We start from the raw sequence: 18,872 nt of genomic DNA on the forward strand, positions 1-18,872 counted from the left end.
CAATCAGTGTGTGAGAGCTCTGGTACACCCTGTCCTGGGTGCCTGTCTGTCATGGGGAAACACAAACACATTTGAGACAATCATTTATTCTCACATCTTTTTCTATGAGCCACTTAGAATTTTAAGTTAAACTAACATGCATATTTTGGACTGTGGGAGGAAATCAGAGTAGCAGAAACATTTATAGCATTTATATAAAATTAATATTACATAAATAAATAAATTAAATAATATTTTAACATAAATGGAAAAGAACAGAAAATATGGATCAGTGTTTATGACTCCACAAACTGAATGTATTTTAGATATAGTAGACCACTAGATGGCTCTGCGACTCCATGTTTGTAAAACATGTATGTTCTTCCTAGCATACTTGATGGATTTTGTATTGTTTTCACAAACAAACAAACAAACAGATACAACTTAATGGAGCATTAGAAGCATGATGTTCTGCCCTCATTTGATATATGAGAAAATGGCAAAGGAATTGTTTTATGTTTTACTTAAAGGAAAATTAAATAGAAGAAACATCAGTTAGAGTTCAAGGGAAACTGTCTTTAACTTTAAAAATTGTTTTGTATTGTTGTAAAGTTTTATGTATAAAATGAATTAATTTTAGGAGTAATGCTCCACACACCACCTGCATGTGGATCCACAACTTCCTGCGAGGTCACAGCCAGAGGGTCAAACTACATCAACATACATCTTTGGCCCTCAGCCTCACCACTGGCTCTACCCAGGGTTGTGTATTGTGTGTTGAGCCCCGTGCTTTACACCCTATACACCTACAACTGAACCCCACAACACACCATAACAAAGTCAATGTCAAGTTCACAGATGACACCACAGTGGTGGGGCTCATCTTTCGAGGGTAACAGTCCACCTATAGGAACCAGGTGGATTGGCTGACAGCGTGGTCCACAGACAACAACTTGCCGCTCAACATCTCCTAGAACAAGGAGATAATAGTGGACTATAGTAACACATTTCACCACTGATCACCACTAATCATCAGCCGGGGTCTCTGTGGAGAGGATGTCTGACTTCTGCCTAATGGGAGACACATTGAGGAGGACCTAACCTGGAGTATGAACACCTCTGGGCTACTGAAGAAGGCCCTGCATACACTGCACTTACTGAGGGTGCTTAGGGAAAATTATATCACACAGACACTGTTGGTGTCTGTTTATTGGTTCTTTATTGAGAACATAATGACCTACTGCATCTATGTGTGCTACACCAGCTGTACAGTGGCTTAGAAAGCGCTCCAGAGGGTCATTAATGTTGCCCAAAAGATCATTGACTGCCCTTACCCAACACTTGAACACAGTTCCAACTGTCTTCAAAAAGCCCAGAACATTTTAAAGGACACCTGTCACGCTATGTTTGAACCATCATAATGCAGTGAGGATATCTGTTATCATCAGACAGGCGCCACAGATCAATTAAAGCAAGCACAAGCAGATTTAAAAACAGTTTCTATTCAACAGCAATAGCTAAACTCAACATAGCCAGAATGTAAAGGAGATATGATATTGGAAATTTTACAATCCATTTGAATGTGTGTACATGTGTTTTTATGTTGTCTTTTATTCTTCTAGTATGTTCTGTTTTCTATTTCACATAAATTGTTTATTGCTCTATGCATAGACCAGACAACGTTTTTCAGTTTTGTTGTACTTGTGACAATGACAAGAAAGGATATTCTATTCTATTCTATTCTATTCTATTCTTGTTTTTCTATCAGGCACAATGGCTCCTGGATTTAGATCAGTGATTTTGCTGATGCTGCTGCTTTTCTGTTGGCAACCTGCTGGAGCCAAAGAAGGAAAATCAACCAAAAAAGGAAAGAAAGGAAAGCAAGTAGTCTGTCCATCGTAAGTAAAAATCCTTGTTTATCAAAATAGAGCGGCTTTGCAAGAATAACATGCAAAAACTATTTTAAAGAACTAAGTGCACTGTGTTACGATTTGTTTAAAGGCTGTATAATTAATAACCCTGGTTTAGTACCTTGGTATGAAAAACTCCCAGTGTTTGATGTATCATCATGTACTAGTTCTAAAATAGTTCAGACATGTGATGTATATTGGATATGCTTATCTATTGTTTAAGAAAACCAAACTGAAACCAAAAGTCTTTAATCAGAAATACAGAAGAGTGTGGTAACCAACCTTATAAAATAAATTCTACTTAATTTGGAGTTTGATTACTACAATTTATCTTAAAATACAATACATTTCTGTTAAAATGGGTATAAAAACAGGTTGTTCATGTAACATCTGTGTAGTTTTTATGTAATTGTGTGAGCTATCCTTGTTATTGGAGATCCCTTATATATTTGCTGAAATATAACATTCACACAGATAAAAAACAATTTAAAAGGTCCAAACAGCTACATTTGTTTCTCTCTGATGACACAGAATTCTTCCAAATGATAAAACAAAGACTCATGACGATCAAGGAAACAGAGTGGCTCAGCCAGCATCACATTGATTTGTCAACAACATTTAATCCGTAATCCCTCTAAGAATCTTTGGGATGTGGTAGAGAAGAGTTTACACAACCCTGCTCCTCAGTACAAAGTTTCACTAATCGGGCTAAGAAATTGCTGACAGATGTATAATGTTGATATAATGATGCCATGTTTGTGATCACAGCAAAGCGTTAGTGTGCAATTCTTTGTTTTAGGATGGGCATTATAAATAGATTTCTTTATTACTTATTTCTATTTTACCTTAAGCCATATTAATACAAAGAAGGAAGTTAATTAAACAATGCTTGAGAAATACCATAGGACAACAAAGTGGAACCTATCGAGAGCAGATTATTAACCATAATGACTTATTGTGTTCTTTAACATGCTGAAGATTTTTTTAAATTTTAGAACAATTCAGACTAATTGACTAACCCATCTAAACAGAGGCTCATATTGAGACTCCATGAGTCCCATCTCTCATCTTACACCCATCTGATGCTTAGGTTTTTCGTAAACCAATCAAACATCACCTTCCTTTACTACCAGACACACCACATTTCCATCCCAACAATTGCATTTTTTCGGTTTCCCAGTCTTATTTGGAGCAGATGGTTCGGCAACCACTTCGTCATTTTTTGTTCTGTTAACATACACTTACCGGCCACTTTATTAGGTACACCTTGCCAGTACCGAGTTGGACCCCCTTTTGCCTTCACAACTTCCTTAATCCTTCGTGCCATAGATTCAACAAGGTACTGGAAACATTCCTCAGAGACTTTGGTCCATATTGACATGATAGCATCACACAGATGCTGCAGATTTGTCGGCTGCATCCATGATGCGAATCTCCGGTTCCACCACATCCCAAAGGTGCTCTATTGGATTGAGATCTGGTGACTGTGGAGGCCATGAGTACAGTGAACTCATTGTCATGTTCAAGAAACCAGGCTGAGATGATTTGTGCTTTATGACATGGCGCGTTATCCTGCTGGAAGTAATTATCAGAAGATGGGTACACTGTGGTCATAAAGGTATGGACATGGTCAGCAACAATACTCAGGTAGGCTGTGGCGTTGACACGATGCTGAATTGGTACTAAGGGGCCCAAAGTGTGCCAAGAAAATGTCCCCCACACCATTACACCACCACCACCAGCCTGAACCGTTGATACAAGGCAGGATGGATCCATGCTTTCATGTTGTTCACGCCAAATTCTGACCCTACCATCTGAATGTTGCAGCAAAAATCGAGACTCATCAGACCAGGCAACGTTTTTCCAATTTTCTATTGTCCAATTTTGGTGAGCCTGTGCGAATTGTAGCCTCAGTTTCCTGTTCTTAGCTGACAGGAGTGGCACCCGGTGTGATTTTCTTCTGCTGTAGCCCATCCACCTCAAGGTTCGACGTGTTTTGCATTCAGAGATACTCTTCCGCATGCCTTGGTTGTAACGCCTGGTTAATTGAGTTAATTGAGTTACGGTTGCCTTTCTATCAGCTCCAACCAGTCTGGCCATTCTCCTCTGACCTCTGGCATCAACAAGGAATTTGCGCCCACAGAGCTGCCGCTCACTGGATATTTTCTCTTTTTCGGACCATTCTCTGTAAACCCTAGAGATAGTAGTGGTGAAAATCCCAGTAGATCAGCAGTTTCTGAAATACTCAGACCAGCCCGTCTGGCACCAACAACCATGCTACGTTCAAAGTCACTTAAATCACCTTTCTTCCCCATTCTGATGCTTGGTTTGAACTGCAGCAGATCGTCTTGACCATGTCTACATGCCTAAATGCATTGAGTTGCTGCCCTGTGATTGGCTGATTAGAAATTTGCGTTAACGAGCAGTTGAACAGGTGTACCTAATAAAGTGGCCGGTGACTGTATTTCTGATTCAAAGCCTGTTTATCTCATTTACAACAACCTTCATGATGCTTTGTTTATCAGCTTCCATTTCTTGTTTCTTTTATAATTAAGGCAAACAATGTTCAGAAGCTGACAAATAAGACCCAGAATCTGATTAAAAGCAAAGATCATCATGTGTGTGATACAGATGTCACAGTGACTTGATGCTGGAAACACTAGGGTGTATGAAGCTACCTTGACAAGCCTTGCCATTCTGCACGGTGGTGTAAAGAGTAGTCCTTGCAGGCCAGCCTATTCCACATTACAGTCACTTGGCTCAGTGCAGTGCCATTCTAGACACACCAGGTCTTTACAAATAATAATTTACATCTCCAGTGATGTCTGCATGTTTACCAAATTACATTGAGCAAAAATATAAACACAACACTTCTGTTTTTGCTCCCAGTTTTCATGAGCTGAAGATTTAAAAAATTTTCTATATGCACAAAATAACCATTTATCTTAAATATTGTTCACAAATCTGTCTAAATCTGTGATGGTGAGAACTTCTCCTTTACATAGATAGTCCATCCCATCTCAACGGTGTGGCATGTCAAGATGCTGATTAGACAGCATGATTATTGCACAGGTGTCCCTTAGGCTGGCCACAATAAAATACCACTCTGAAATGTGCTGTTTTATCACACAGCACAATTCCACAGATGTGGCATGTTTTGAGGGAGCATGCAATTGGCATGCTGAGAGCAGGGATGTCGACCAGAGCTGTTGCTCGTGAACTGAATGTTCATCCGTCTACCATAAGCCATCTCCAAAGGCATTTCAGAGAATTTGGCAGTATATCCAACCAGCCTCACAATCGCAGACCACGTTTAACCAGGACAGCTGCTGACAATCGGTTTGCACAACCAAAGAATTTCTGCACACACTGTCAGAAACCATCTCAGGGAAGCTCATCTGCATGCTCATCTGCATGCTCGTTGTCCTCATCGGGGTGTCAACCTAACACCCCGATGAGGACATGGGGGTGTCCTCATCGGGGTGATGAGGACCCCGATGAGGACGTCTTAACCAACTTGAGTGGGCAAATGCTCACATTTGATGGCATCTGGCACACTGTTCAGGGCAGATGGCAGACAGCGTGTGCGGCGTCGTGTGGGTGAACAGTTTGTTGATGTCAATATTGTAGATCAAGTGGCCCATGATGGCAGCGGGGTTATGGTGTGGGAAGGCGTATGTCATGGACATCGAACACAGGTGCCTTTTATAGATGGCATTTTGAATGCATAGTGAAGAGATCCTGAGGTCCATTGTTGTGCCATTCATCTACGACTATCACCTCTTGTTGCAGCATGATAATGCACGGCCCCCTGTTGCACGGATCTGTACACAATTCCTGGAAGCTGCAAACATCCCAGTTCTTGCATGGCCAGCATACTCACCAGACATGTCACCCATTGAGCATGTTTGGAATGCTCTGGATCGTATATGATAGCAAGTTCCACATCCTGCCAATATCCATCAACTTCGCACAGTCATTGAAGAGGATTGGACCAACATTCCACAGGCCACAATCTTGATATGCCACATCTGCGAGGTGGGATGGATTTTCTATGCAAAGGAGAAGGGCTCACTTTCACAGATTTAGACAGATTTGTGAACAATATTTGAGAGGAATTGTTATTTTTTGTAAATAAACAATGTTTTAGATCTTTGAGTTCAGCTCATGAAAACTGGGAGCAAAAACTAAAGTGTTGCATTTATGTTTTTGTTACGTGTCTGTTAAAATTAGAGCATTTCTCCTGGAAACATGCTTGTCTTTATTACAAATGCAATAACTTTAATTGGTGTGTATTTTATTTTAATCTCTGCACTGATCTAATCATATACTTTTTTTCTATTTTAACAGACAGCTGTCACCGGAGGACTTAGCCCAGGTTCCAGCTAACTCTACCTCCAACATTTTAAATCGTCTGATGGTCAGTTACGACCCAAGAATAAGGCCTAACTTTCAAGGTAATGCAGAAGTGGACCCTGTCGACTGTGAAAAAACACAGAAAAAAACATTTTCAGAGCTAAAACTTGAATTTTACAGTTATTTTTGTTAAACTGAATAATTGTAATAAAAAAGGCTTGGTTTGAACTCTTGGGTTGACAGCAGAGCAAAATGGCTGGCTAAACTTGAGCTCCTATAAGTAGAGCAGCATTTCCCCCAAATTTCAAATAAACGCTTGACTTGACAAAATTGCTTATGGACGGTATGTCTGGGGGATCTTAGAAAAGAAACAAGAAGATGCAAGAACCAAAAGACTAGGTAGATTCAGTACAAAATGAAGAACAGGCTGGTATGAATAAGTTGGCACGAATGACGTTTCCTGTACCACGTTCGTGGCACAGGAAACATTGAGGTCCATGCTGACACCTTACATAAGGAAATTGTCACAATCTGGAAATGTTTGAGTTTTGATTTTCTTTTGTGGGTATTTTGGCCCATTCCTTATTTATTTCATTCTTTAGGTTTTGCATTCTGTAAGTCTTTTCCTTATGATTATGTTTAACCTATTAGCTTATTCTTTTGTGTTTAGTGTTGTGATCCATCCAGAGTTCATTTCCTGTTAGATTTCTGTTAGTCCAAGGACTTCACTGTTTTCCTGCTCATCTGGAGCTCATCTGCTCATCTGTGTGAATTAGCCTCCCTTCTTCAGTTACTCTGCATTTCCTTGCCCCAGCGGCTCCACATTTCATCTGATTGGCTCTTATGGTTCATTGATCATTTATCCACCCTGCCTGTATTTAAACCCTGTTTTCATTGTACTCTACTGGATTCTACTGTTTGCCTGTACATTTTATTCCCATTTCTTTGCCTATGCTCCATGCTCTGATAAATCTTTGTAAGTTATCAGTTTTGATTTCTAATCACCATGCTGTTCCCACACGCCTGTTGCGCTTTGGTCCTGCAAAAATCACTTCCATATGACAGAAGATTCCAGCTAACTGGATCAAGCAGACCGTCCAGCCTTGGAGCTAACATAGATATTATGCCTTCTCCACTGCTGCTGGAGGAGATGCAGCAGATCTTTCAGGGTTCCAGTGTCCTCTTCCTCACGCTGGAAAAGATGCCATCTTCGAGACACTCCCATTCCCTTTCTGGAGGGTCAGGCTGACGCCTCCAGTGTTCCTCCGGAGGGTGATACCTGTAAGGAATTATGATTATTGATTATAAATATTTATCAAAAATTATAATCAAAAATCATAATTTAGAAGAAATAAATTTGGACCAAAAATCATTTCTTACGAATAAAGATCAGAGACCACTCTGGTGGTGTGATTATTAGGCTCACTGCACTTAATAATTACAATTAGTTAATTATCATTAATAAATAATAACTATTAACCAAAACCACACCAAATGTCACTGTGTTATCAACGATTTTTATAGAATGGTGTGGAACACTAACCTTATTTTAACAGATAATCAGTCCTACACAAAATAAACACAAACACTGTCTCTATCTATGTGAGCATTTATTAAACCAATTGTGCCTCTTACAACTGACTATTCTGGTCAACAACTTCCACCTAATTTAGCATGCACTATTCTACAAAAGGTGTACACTACTAAATAAAAATAATAAATATATATATATACAATACAGACCAAAAGTTTGGACACACCTTCTGATTCAAAGAGATTTCCTTATTTTCATGACTATGAATATTGTAGCTTCACACTGAAGGCATCATAACTATGAATTAACACATGTGGAAGTATACTGAACAAAAAAGTGTGCCACAACTGAAAATATGTCTTCTATTCTAGGTTCCTCAAAGTAGCCTCTTGGCATTCTGTTGATGAGCTTCAAGAGGTAGTTACCTGAAATGGTTTTCACTTCACAGGTGTGCCCTGTCAGGTTTAATACGTGGGATTTCAAGACTTATAATAGGGGTTGGGACCATCAGTTGTGTTGTGCAGGAGGTGGATACAGTACACAGCTGATAGTCCTACTGAATAGACTGTTAGAATTTGTATTATGGCAAGAAAAAAGCAGCTAAGTAAAGAAAAACGAGTGGCCATCATTACTTTAAGAAATGAATGTCAGTCAGTCCGAACAATTGGGAAAACTTGGAAAGTGTCCCCAAGTGCAGTCGCAAAAACCATCAAGCGCTACAAAGAAACTGGCTCACATGAGGACCGCCCCATGAAAGGAAGACAAAGAGTCAACTCTGCTGCTGACGATAAGTTCATCCGAGTCACCAGCCTCAGAAATCGCAGGTTAACAGTAGCTCAGATTAGAGAACAGGTCAATGTCACACAGAGTTCTAGCAGCAGACACATCTCTAGAATAACTGTTAAGAGGAGACTGTGTGAATCAGGCCTTCTTGGTAAAATAGCTGCAAGGAAACCACTGCTGAGGACTTGCAACAAGCAGAAGAGACTTTTTTGGGCTGAAGAACACAAGGAATGGACATTAGACCAGTGCAAATCTGTGCTTTGGTCTGATGAGTCCAAGTTTGAGATCTTTGGTTCCAACCACCGTGTCTTTGTGCGGCGCAGAAGAGGTGAACGGATGGACTCTACAGGCCTAGTTCCCACCATGAAGCATGGAGGAGGTGTGATGGTGTGGGCATGCTTTGCTGGTGACACTGTTGGGGATTTATTCAAAATTGAAGGCATACTGAACCAACATGGCTACCACATCATCTTGCAGTGGCATGCTATTCCATCCGGTTTGCGTTTAGTTGGACCATCATTTATTTTTCAACAGGACAATGACCCCAAACACACCTCCAGGCTGTGTAAGGGCTATTTGACCAAGAAGGAGAGTGATAGGGTGCTGCGCCAGATGACCTGGCCTCCACAGTCACCGGACCTGAACCCAATCGAGATGGTTTGGGGTGAACTGGACCGCAGAATGAAGGCAAAAGGGCCAACAAGTGCTAAGCATCTCTGGGAGCTCCTTCAAGACTATTGGAAAACCATTTCAGGTGACTACCTCTTGAAGCTCATCAACAGAATGCCAAGAGTGTGTGGAGCAGTAATCAAAGCAAAAGGTGGCTACTTTGAAGAACCTAGAATATAAGACATATTTTCAGTTGTTTCATACTTTTTTGTTCAGAATCAGAATCAGCTTTATTGCCAAGTTTGTACATACAAACAAGGAATTTGCCTCCGGTACACTTTGCTCTTTTGTTCTGTTTTTGCATTACAGAATATACAAATTTACAATTTACAATATACACATATCTAATAAAAAATGTGCATTTGCAACATCTGTATGCTGTTGTTCTGTACTCTATTGAATGTTCAACAGAGAAACAGCCTGGGGGAAGAAACTGTCTCTGTGGCGGCTGGTTTTAGTGAACAGTGCTCTGTAGCGGCGGCCTGAAGGTAAAGCTCTAAACAGTTTATGTGCAGGGTGTGTGGGGTCGGCAGTATATAATTCCACGTGTTAATTCATAGTTTTGATGCCTTCAGTGTGAAGCTACAATATTCATAGTTATGAAAAAAAAGAAATCTCTTTGAATGAGGTGTGTCCAAACTTTTGGTCTGTACTGTATATATATACACACTGACTGCCTGCAGTTTATGGACAAATAAGAATAATACAACGATTTGGATTAACTTGAAAAGTGGAGCAGAACCACTACACGGTGAAGCCTTCCACACGATGTTTCTATTCCTGGTCTGAAGGCTCTGAGGGATGCTTCCTCTCTTCTTCCAGAGGGAGTAGTGAACACTTTCCCTCTTCCCCCGGTGTCTCCAACCTTATCTCAGGCTTCCGGGTCACAGGCCATCGTTCAGAGTCCTCAAGCCCAGGATTCTCTGCCACCCTCCACCGTTGCTTCAACACCCGCCATTGATCAACAGAGGAAAATAATTTGGTACACTAAAAACCACAAGGATTGGGATACCTCTCTCTGTCAGACTGATTATAACCATTGGAAAAGAGAAGGGGTCGCACAGGTAGCAGAAATGGAAGGTGTATTTGCACCTCAACCATAACTGAGCCGGTTTGGGCTAAACCTGACTCCCCCTTCCTCCGTCCAACAGGGAGGGAGAAAGGCAGAGGTAAAAATAATTGGAGAGCGTTGTTTCCTGTTGTATTGCGTAAAGCTGGGTAACTTTAAAATGGGTTAAGTCAATTCAATCGAATCAAGTCAGGTACATACATTCCAGTTAATCCTAACTATCAAACAGTGCAGTCAGATTCAGTTATTTATTCAAATTGGATAAAAAGTTTTTCTATCTAAGGAAACCCAGCAGATTGCATCCAGTCAGTGACTTGCAGCATTCACTCCTCCTGGATGAGCATGTAGAGACAGTGGACAGTCACTGGCATTGACTTTGCAGCAATCCCTCATACTGAGCATGCATGAGGCGACAGTGGAGAGGAAAAACTCCCTTTTAAAAGGAAGAAACCTCCAGCAGAACCAGGCTCAGTGTGAGCGGCCATCTGCCACGACCGACTGGGGGTACAATATCCCAAACATTAAGATCTTTTTTTAAAACAGAAAAAACAGGCAGTGCCAATATTTAAATTTTATAAGCAACCATTCCCTTCCCTTCCCTAAATCTACCTTAGAACCCCAAATTGAAACTGGAAGTTCCCAGAGAGCTTTCTGCCAGTGTCTTAAGTCTATATATAATGTGGATGTATTTATTTTTCTATCATCTTATTGTTTGGTTAAATCTGTTTTTATCACCTTAAATCCTGGTGAGTAAATGTTCTGATCTGAAAAATGTGTTTAAACATTATTCAATGAGGTTGTACTCCATTCAAAAAAACGTAGGTACATTTGCTCACTGGTGTCCTCAGTGACGAAGCTAAGAACTATTAGCAATACAGGCCTATAACAATAAACACTGGTGTTGTAGATCTATGTTCGTAAACAGATGTTCAACACCATGTCCAAGACAGAATTCTGACTTCAGGAAGCACTCTGGTTGATCTTTCTGACTTCTGACTTTGGAGCACAAATAAAATTCAGCATGAATTTAAATGCACCAATATGAGACACACAAAGGGATACAGTTTTATCTCAAAGAAGCCTCAGGTTTGGAACACCTAAATGAAGTAGTGTTACTTTATGAGTGTTACAGGTGTTACTTAGAGGGAACCAAGAAATGTGTATGTCTTTGTTAGTTCAGAATATTTCATGTCATGCTGTTTTTTTCTGTGTTTAAGGTATTCCAGTTGAATCCAAGGTGAACATCTTCATTAACAGCTTTGGGTCCATCCAGGAGACCACCATGGTGATTCCAACCACCACTGACACACTTAGAGTTTTACTTCTCCTTTGGCCTAAAGGTGTAGCTAACATGGCAATGCATAGCTACAGTTAACCAAATTCTGTTATTTTTCTGGATTAAATGTTTGCTAAGCATTGTCTGTGTCCGGACACATAAATCGTAGCTGACAAAATGGCCCTTTACTTTTCTCTGCAACTGATAAAGGCCAAAACGTTGGTTTATCTCCTGCCTCTGTTCAAGATTTGGAAAAGTCCAGAATATTTATTCTAATTGCATCAGAGATCCACAACATGAAAAACTAGTTTGTTAGAGGTTCATTTTCAAATAACAAAAAAAAATTATCTCAGCAATGTGAGTGGAAAGTTTTACAATATTCAATATCCTCTGGATGGGTACCCAACTTCAACACAACTAATATTTTTTTAAGTTAAAGATAAATAAAACAATTAGTAAATAAATAAAAACATTCCTGCTTCTTTGTTGCTTCCTCTTACAACTAGATGCTACATTTACTATGACTAATTGTTCAAAACATTAAGAATGTATTATAGTTCATGGTTCAAAAACAGCATTTAAAAAACATTAACATGTTAAAAAAAAGTTAAATAGAAAAACATTTTTTTTTATTGCTGATCAAGTTTTAATATTAACATTAGAATTTATTAAATAAACATTTTAAATTTAACATTTTTCTATTTGAATTTTAGACACATGACTACTAGTGCTACTACTACTTACACCGTTTGCACCAGTAATGCAAATATGGTGAGATTTCCCACTAAATGAGTATGTTTTCTATCCAGGACTACAGAGTGAATATATTTCTTCGTCAGAGATGGAATGATCCTCGTCTACGACTGCCTACTGACTTTAAAAGTGAAGCGCTGACTGTTGACCCCAAAATGTTCCAGTGTTTGTGGAAACCAGACCTGTTTTTTGCCAATGAAAAAAATGCAAACTTTCATGATGTCACACAGGACAACATTCTTCTCTTCATATTCAGGAATGGAGATGTCTTAATCAGCATGAGGTATCCAGCCACATCCCACACCTTTTAACATTAAGCCATAGTATCCACACGTTTGGGTCTGACAAGCTTTCATTCAGTGTGATCTGGACCGTATTCATGCTGCCTTAGATGTTGGTATATTAATGCTTAAAAGTTCATCAAATTCCTATCAACCCTACAGTTAAACATTGTGAATTCAACACCCCTTATTTCAATACACACACATTATATAAAACAGGGATCATCAATATGTCAATAGGTATGGTAAGACGGGGGATCAACTTTAGTGTTTGCTGCTAACTGGCAAAACTGAACCACTAAACGTTGTCATTACTGTATTTTGCTTTCAAAGACACCATGTTACTCATAGTCCTATTGATGTGTTTAATACACACATGAGGGCACTATTTCAGAGATCCAACACAAAAAAGCTATTGTGACCTGCTGTTGCTATCATAAACATGTCAGCTAACTCTGACATCAGACTGAGAAATGCAACAAGTGGGAGAAAAGAGCAGGAGAAAACTAAGGAATACATGCTTTTGGATGGACAGTGTGGTGGGACTGAATTGTGACCCTAAAGTTTGAACTGTGTCTGTATCATTTCTGTATTAGCATCTTCACAGACACAAACTATTCAGAACATTGACTGATTTCATAAGAAACAAATGATCAGAAGTGAAAATTAAAAGTACATTTTTGGAACTATATTATGTATGTGTGACAGCCGTTTTGGATTTTGAGGTCAGAGTCAGTGAGAAACTTTTGAGTTTTGAAGGCAGTCTTCCGGTTTCAGGAGCGTTTCAGGTGATTTTTCTGACCTTTTTTTCGACCTTGGAAATGTATCTGTATTTAAAAATTTTAAATAGAGATCTAATGCAGAAGGATTGCATTGGAATAAACTAATGCAAATAATATAAAAAAGTATGCTTGTAGCATTTAGAAAAATACATAAGAATCTGCAGTTTATTTTAAGCTATCATTCAAAATATTCAAGAAGGTAATCTTTAAAAATGTAGTAAACCCTGTCAGATCAGTTTTTGGTGATGATTACTATCTGACAGTGACAAATATTTTTTAAGACAAATGGAAAGTTGTGTTTTGTTTTCTGGTGTTTTGAGGAAGCCCTGTTAGCTCACATAGCTCCTCTGGATCCCTTCTAAAAATTGTGAATCAGTTAACAGGTCTTATTTTAAAATGGTACTAGTATTAAATGTATAATGGTTGTTCACTCAGGTGTGTGTTGTGCATGTACTTGTATGCAGACTTTCAGTGACTCTGTCTTGTCCCCTGGATCTCACACTCTTCCCAATGGACACTCAACGCTGTAAGATGCAGCTAGAGAGCTGTGAGTACACATGCTTGCAATCTAATACTAACATGGTCAGTATATATAAGTATACACATAACCTAAGTCCATTTTCATGTTTTAGTTGGCTATACCACCAGTGATCTTGTGTTCATGTGGCAGTCAGACCCTGTTCAGATGGATGAGATAGCTCTCCCACAGTTTGACATCAAACAAGAGGACATAAAGTATGGAAACTGTACAAAGTACTACCAAGGAACAGGTGTGTAATCTGATTTATCACTTTAAGTTATTGTTGTAAGCATATTTAAGAAATCATAAACGCTGTGTAATAAACAACATCATGTAAAAGTTATACTTTGTTGATTAAATTTGTGCCTAATGTTTTCACATCCATGTATAAAGCAGTTCTGGGTCAATTCCCCCTTTCACCATTTTTTAACCATGTATTCAATGTCATATTAGTTTATTTTATGTTCGAGTTAAGTATTTTCATGAATTATTGAGGTAAACACAACTAAAAATGTTTAAATCTCACAACTTATTAAATTTAACTGTACATAATTATCTGAAAACTTTGTCTCATACTAATATATTCCCTTCTAGTGTGTATCTGATCCCTTTTGGGCTGACTGAGTTTAATAGAATATGAGAGATTATGACCCCTGATCCAACCAAAACAGCTAGGCAACCTTCTCCTGGTAAATATTATGAATTGCAGTCATATAAAAACACATCTTTTCCTTTGTCGGTTGCCAATACCTCCCCCTCACAGTTGTGAATAGACGCATGATCAGTATGAACTGTCCTGCAGCAGATGGCACCATTTCATCACAGAAAACGTTGGGAACAAAATACTCTAAACTCCAATGGTACAAAAAAGTGAAGGGGGGAAATATTCCACACCCTTTAAAGTGAAGAAGTGATATTTATGATTATTTATAATTCTGACTCTTTAAAATAAATCAGTTAAAAGTGATTGATCTTTAAGGTCTCAGATAAAACCCATTGCAGAAGTTGAATTCATTCTTTTTACACAATTATGTTTGTGTGATTTAACAGACTCAATCATTTATTCATTCATTCATTTGCCTCTGGAAAAAAATAACCAAAAGTTGTTGTCCAAGTGTATATAAGTCTAAAAAAAGTTTTTTTTTCATTTACTATCTCTGTTAGAAACAAAAGCTTCTTCTTACTAACAAAGCTCCCCAAAAGGGTCAAACGACAAAGCTATAAAATCATCTTTTTAACATCTAAAGTCCTGAAAGTTTGTCTTTGTCATCTTACAAGATTTATTCTATTCATATCAATGTGGTTTATTTACATGTTCAAGTTTTTTTTACAATGCACAACTGGTACTGACAAAAGAATGCATATAAAAATAGTAAAACACAAAAGACGTTATAGGGAAACAAGTTTGTTAAATAAATGAGTAAAACAGTATAAAAAGAACATGAAACGTTAAAATGATGCTGAAAAAGGGTACTTTCATACTGAACTAAAGCAGATGACTTAAAAGATGAGATTTAAAACTGGCTAAGAAGCAAATGACAAAAAGTCCTCCCGAGGCCTTTCACAGACAAGATGGTCAAAGTTTTTAGCATATTTCTATCTTTAACATGTAAACTCCAGGCTGCACAGTGGCACAGGTGGTAGATATGTTGCCCTGCAAGAAGGTCTTAGGGTTGAATCCTGGTCTGAGGTCTTTCTGTTTCTATGTTGTCGTGTTATGGCCTGGTGACCTATCAAGCGTATAGGTTGCCTCTCGCCCAATGATCCACGACTATGCATAGATAAGTGGGTATAGACGATGGATGGATGGATGGATGGATGGATGGATGGATGGATGGATGGATGGATTCATTTGATCCAATCTAGTTCATTGTGATCAGATTTAAGGCCAAATGCATACAGCTAAATTTAATCCAAATATAATTCAATTCAATTCAATTCAAAGATACTTTATTGATCCCCGAGGGGAAATTAGAATTCCAGTACAACCCATCCAAACATACATCATGACACAAGACAATGGGGGATGGGTCACCGAGGCTTTGCTGCCCACTCACAGGCACTGCCCTTGCTAGATGAGAAAAGAGGCCACATTAGGTAAGTAGAGGGAAAAAATCATATTTCACACTTTATCCTTAGCAGGATACAATTTGAGATTGCAAAAAACCTCAGCACAAAGAAGCAACAAGTTTACAAAACAACATCATGCCGGGAACGGTGAAGGTGGTGTGAGGGGGTGCATATGTTTATCTTGAGCATGTGTGTGTGTGCAAGTGAGTGTGTGCAAGTAAGGTGATGAAGCACTGTCACAGAGGCCATTGTCCTTGATGGTTCGTTGGAAGGTTCATCAACCGGCCAAGTTCTGAGCAGGTCCACAGGTGTCCTCAGGGAAGGGAGGGGGCAGAGGGAGCAGAGCGTCATGTTTACATAAGTTCCAGGAGAGGTTGAAGATAGCCGGCCATCAAGGCTGGTTATCAGGGGAGCCAGATTCAGAAAAACAATAATTATTTGGGTTAGGCTGACTCTTAATTTTCCGTCAGCCTTGAGAGTCTCACTGGTGCTTCTCAAAGGCGAATCCAAATAGACAAATTCCTGGTCTTTCTGCCAGATCCAAGCGAACAACTTTCTCCAAGATTTATACCATTTCACCCCTGAGTCCAGGAACCGCAACCCGCTTGCGATCCCGTATAAGGATCACATCCAGTCAATGTTTGCAATGCAATGTTTCTCTGGTGGTCACCATCCAACAAACAAAACCATTAAGTTTAATTTATCCAATGTCCCCACCAGCATGAAATGAGAACAATATTAATAGCACAGGATTCCAGTAAGTATCTTCCTCACTTACATATTAAAAACTCTTCATTAAGTCTTGCACATGAGCAGTGACATCTGAAGCTTTAGTTGTCTTTCAGAGTCCTGAACATCTAAGGATTCTATGTTGTATTTTCGCTTTTCCTAGAACACTGATTGTCTAGATAGTGATGTCTAACTTCCTTACTTTCAGGAGAAGGGTCTCAGTGACCACTGGCATCATTGATTATTAAACTTGTCACTGCCTCTTCTAGTCTATTCAAGGTATTTCTCAAGGTTGTCTTCTTCTTGCTAATGAGGTCATTTGGGATTGCTACTACAGTCTTCTTTATTATTCATTATATTAGCCCTTTCATTATGTACTTCAACCTTCTCCAGTAGGGTTTCTGAACATCAGCCAATTTCCCCTGCCATATATTACTCTATCGGGTAGAACTTGCAATTCGAGATTTGGTAACTTGTTCAGATGCTTTATAGTGGTAGCACATGAGGGGATATTTAGATAATCTTGCACTACAATGATCTACCATCAAACCAGCATTATTTAATACTTCTCACATCTGAGTAAAAAATCATATACACAACTTTAATTTCTGTAGGATGGGTTTCAAGTTCTTTTTCCATTGTCACAAACACTAAAACAGATGAAGAAAAGGTCTTGGTCAGAGCAAATGTAAAACTGAGAAAGCATAACACCACTGTGACAACCAACCATCTCTTCATATTTATTTAATGAATTGTTGCAAAACCTTCTACAGATCATTTGTGTTTCCAATCTCAAACACATACAACATGTTGCTTGTGTGGGCATGAAACATTATGAGCATCAGATGTTCTGTAGAAATGTCGTTTTTTCCAAAGCGATCCGTCATTGTCACTGTGCCTTTCTGTTTCAAGGAGTTGTTGCTATAGAAACAGGAATCCTAATTTGGCTGACTTGGCTGTTGCAAAAAAGGCTGCTTAAATGTTACTGGGACTCAGAGCTAAAAATAATGCAGTACTGCAATAGTGCAAACACGCTTTAAGAAAAAATCCCTGATGAAGTTTATATTCAAACACTTTTATAGTAATTTAGAACAGAGTTCATACAAAGTATGACACAAACTATTTTTGTTTCTTTTTTTTTCCAGGGTACTACACGTGTGTTGAGGTGATTTTTACACTGCGTCGACAGGTCGGTTTCTACTTGATGGGGGTTTATGCTCCAACTCTGCTGATTGTGGTTTTGTCCTGGTTGTCATTCTGGATCAACCCAGATGCTTCAGCTGCTCGGGTACCACTTGGTGAGTACAAGCAGACGTATGTATGGGCTTTGGTTTCACTGAAAATTATTCAAGCTTATATTTACCTAATGTTTACTGTTGATATTTTTATATTTCAACACACAAGTTGTGTTTAGTCAATACAAAACAGATTTTACACCAATCAGGCATAACTTTATGACGACTGAAGGATGCAGTGAATTGCCCTAATTGACGCCTATCGGCACCTGATAGTGGGTGGGATATATTAAGCGGCAAATAAAATTTTTTGTCCTTAGTGTTGATGAGTTTGACATTATGTGCGATCTTCCCAAGGAATCAGTCAGTATTATTACAAAGAGGTGTTATGGGATCTCTGATATAATGGCCATGTCTGGTCACAAAGATGTTGCTGTAATGATGTGTGATAAAAACTTGAGTTGCTTGCCTAGACTGGCCATCAGCTAACAGTTGTGTGCAGTGGAGAGTAGGCAAACAAAAGGTTGTTTTGGCTGTTTGCAGTCCTGATAAAGGTTATCTGGTTCCTAGGGGTGGTAGTTGGGTTTGCGTGCTCTTAAGGAGTCTTACCCTGCAACTACTTTCAGTACCTTGTCATGGGAAGCTGTTGTGATTATGAATATGAATATATTATTTAATATTTAATATTAATATTTTATCAAATATTTTGGTCTGTTAAGGGTTATCCTGTGAATACCAGCCCAGTAAGGCGATGGTATTAGGACAAAATAGAAAGGTGTGAGCCAAGCTCTGACATTACTGAACAGCAAAACTCTCCACACACATGGAAGGAATTCACACAATTTCTTAAAATACAAGAATTTATTAACAAAAATAAGTCCACTCAAAGTCAAATATATTTCAATCAACAAACTCTTCACCTTGCT

At 38.9% G+C, this 18,872-nt stretch overlaps 1 protein-coding gene across 2 annotated transcripts in view; it reads left to right on the plus strand.

Moving 5' to 3' along the window:
• Positions 1–18,872, plus strand: part of LOC124869194 (glycine receptor subunit beta-like) — a 77,447-nt gene that overhangs the window by 51,794 nt on the left and 6,781 nt on the right. For both annotated transcript variants that reach the window (XM_047366964.1, XM_047366963.1), the window contains 7 exons: positions 1,748–1,877; positions 6,240–6,346; positions 11,518–11,585; positions 12,386–12,612; positions 13,857–13,939; positions 14,025–14,162; positions 17,857–18,009. In XM_047366964.1, coding sequence (XP_047222920.1) covers positions 1,753–1,877; positions 6,240–6,346; positions 11,518–11,585; positions 12,386–12,612; positions 13,857–13,939; positions 14,025–14,162; positions 17,857–18,009 — 901 coding nt within the window. In that variant the 5' untranslated portion in view covers positions 1,748–1,752. The remainder of the gene's footprint in view (positions 1–1,747; positions 1,878–6,239; positions 6,347–11,517; positions 11,586–12,385; positions 12,613–13,856; positions 13,940–14,024; positions 14,163–17,856; positions 18,010–18,872) is intronic.

This window comes from Girardinichthys multiradiatus, chromosome 5, assembly GCF_021462225.1.
Source record: "Girardinichthys multiradiatus isolate DD_20200921_A chromosome 5, DD_fGirMul_XY1, whole genome shotgun sequence".
NCBI lineage: Eukaryota > Metazoa > Chordata > Actinopteri > Cyprinodontiformes > Goodeidae > Girardinichthys > Girardinichthys multiradiatus.